Raw genomic sequence first — 2,500 nt, 5'->3', positions numbered from 1 at the left:
GGACTCACTCCGACTCAGGTCGGGAACTGGTTTAAAAACAGGAGGCAGCGAGACAGAGCCGCGGCGGCCAAAAACAGGTTGGTGCTCATTCTCTTGCTGCCACTTTCTTTTGGGCTTTTGTCACAAATCCACCGCGAGAAAAGTTGCTTTTAGATGCGGGAAGTTAAAACGTTGAAGAAGAAAAAAAAAAATGCCCGGTGGTGTTGATTCGGACGGGCGAGAGAGGGAGATGAGGCGCAGTGGAGCTGCAGGGAGGGAGGGAGCAGCTGCCTGCCTGCCTGCCTGCCTGCCTGCCGACATGTTCCACTGCAGGGAGAAACAACCGAAACAACATTTACCCTTTAGTTTCTATTTTAAATGCTTTTTTAAATTTATTTTTTTTACCTTTGACTATTTTTTTTTATTTAAAACGTTTGCAAACATATTTTTTGGCTCCTCTGTAATTTAACGTGCCAGATACTGAAAATTAAAATAGCAGACTTTTGTACAATAGCTTTAACAACTGACGTTAAAATTAAGTTATTTATCCCAACCAAAATATTTTTAGTACTTTTGTAATATTTTAAATAATGACAGTCGTCTAACGCCCAAATACAATTTAGGCAAAATATATATTTTTTTATTTATTTATTTTTTTTTACTTCAATGAAAACTATAATTTGTTCTCCGTCAGAGTGAAAGTAACAGCAGGAAATAGTCAAAATATAAATAATAACGATGATTAAAATGAAAACTACATTTTGGGGCACAACATGATCATAACACGAACACAATTTCGCTATTAATAGACTTTGATATTTTTTAGCAGGCTAAATAAAAATAAATACAGGTCGATGCCCACATTTGAATGATTATTTAGTCAAATGCCGTACATTTTCATTCCATTTTATTTTGAATTGTTAAAATTGCAGATTATTATTTTCTATATTTCTAATAATAGTATTGTGTTTCAATCAAAAACCATGGAATCATTTATTTAGGCTGCACAGCGCCCATAAGCTTTATTCATTTTTGAATACGTTGCATTCATTATTTTAACATCACATGTTAGTTATCCTTTTTGAAAGGTCATCTTAAAGGATAAGAGGGGATATTATTATTATTATCATTATTGATATTGCGTACCCGTATTAAATGCCATTTGAAGACATAGGCTGTATTCATAACATTAAGTATGGTATCATTCCGTTGAAATGGCATAATTGATTAAAAAAAATACCCCGGAGAGCACTAAGCCATATGAAGGCTGTTCTAATCTTTTTTGCTAAATGAATAGATATATTTCCAGCCTGATATTATCCCACCACCGTGGAGTTATTATCATGAGTGGAGATAAACATTTCACATGATTGGAGTAGAACCTGGACGGATCACCACGTCGCCTGCTTCACTTCCACCAGAGTGGAACGCATCCATACAACATTTTTATGATATTTTAATTTATTTTTTTTTTTTGTTGTTGCAATTTAACAAAAGGCCATGTGATTTTTGGCTGGGAAATTAATGTTTTGGCCACGGAGATTCAAAAGAATATCGCTTGTGTTATTGCTGGTGGTTTTATTATTATTATTATTATTTTTAGATAAAACGCTGCGCGGCGATTAAGGCGAATGGAGCAAATCAAAACTGCGTCCATAAAACTGTGATTTATATCAAATAAAATAAAATAAAATAGCTTCGGGTCGCTCCTGGTAATAGTTTGTCAAGATGCCTTTTAAAAGAAACAAAACGCCATCGTGGAATGGAAGCCTTTCCTTCTGCACGAGCCGCTTTGGAGCCCAGATCGCTGACTTGCTCCACGCGGTTTTGGAGAAATAAAAGCGAGCCCGTCACATTTCTTCCAACATTTGGTATTCTAAATAGCGCCGTGTTTTGTGTGTCTCCCTCCCTCCCTGAAAGCTGCCTATTTGATAAAAGCATGCATGCATGGCTGAGGCCGGCAGGGGGAAAGAAAAGGCGAGTTTGGAAGCCCTATTTTGCAGCAGGAGGAGGAGGAGGAGGTGGAGGAGGAGGAGGTGGTGGTGGTAGAGGGGACATTCTCAGGTCTAATTGCCATTTCTCTCATTTTTTCCCCCCTTCTTCTTCTTCTTCTTCTTCTTCTTCTTCTCCTACTTTATTTCTCCCCATGCCCTCAACCGCACCCCCCCGCTTTTCTCTACCTTCTTCCTCTGTTGCTGCTGCTGCTGCTGCTGCTGCTGCTGCTGCTGCTGCTGCTTCCTCGTGCAGGCTCCAGCACCAAGCAATAGGACCGAGCGGTATGAGGTCGCTGTCAGAGGCCGCTCTCACCCCTCACAGCTCGGCAGAGTCGCCGTCCACCGCCGCCAGTCCCACCACCAGCGTTTCCAGCATGACAGAGCGGGTGGACACCGGGACGTCCATCCTGTCCGTCACGTCCAGCGACTCGGAGTGCGACGTATGATACGGACAGAGGTGGAGGAGGAGGAGGAGGAGGAGGAGGACGGGGGGAATCCACTAGAAAACACACAAGAAACAACAACAA

General features: G+C 41.0%; 1 protein-coding gene across 1 annotated transcript in view; it reads left to right on the top strand.

Annotated features, from left to right (window-relative positions):
• six3a (SIX homeobox 3a) overlaps window positions 1–2,500 on the top strand; it is a 4,511-nt gene that overhangs the window by 907 nt on the left and 1,104 nt on the right. The window contains exons 1-2 of the mRNA XM_076046187.1: window positions 1–77; window positions 2,227–2,500. The exon at window positions 1–77 is cut by the window's left edge and continues 907 nt beyond it; the exon at window positions 2,227–2,500 is cut by the window's right edge and continues 1,104 nt beyond it. Of these exons, the coding sequence (XP_075902302.1) occupies window positions 1–77; window positions 2,227–2,419 (270 nt within the window). The 3' untranslated portion in view covers window positions 2,420–2,500. The remainder of the gene's footprint in view (window positions 78–2,226) is intronic.

The sequence above is a fragment of the Nelusetta ayraudi genome, unplaced genomic scaffold (assembly GCF_046127955.1).
Source record: "Nelusetta ayraudi isolate G7.1 ecotype Tasmania unplaced genomic scaffold, CSIRO-AGI_Nayr_v1 ptg000089l, whole genome shotgun sequence".
Lineage (NCBI taxonomy): Eukaryota > Metazoa > Chordata > Actinopteri > Tetraodontiformes > Monacanthidae > Nelusetta > Nelusetta ayraudi.
This window is presented reverse-complemented; position numbering and strand designations above follow the sequence as displayed.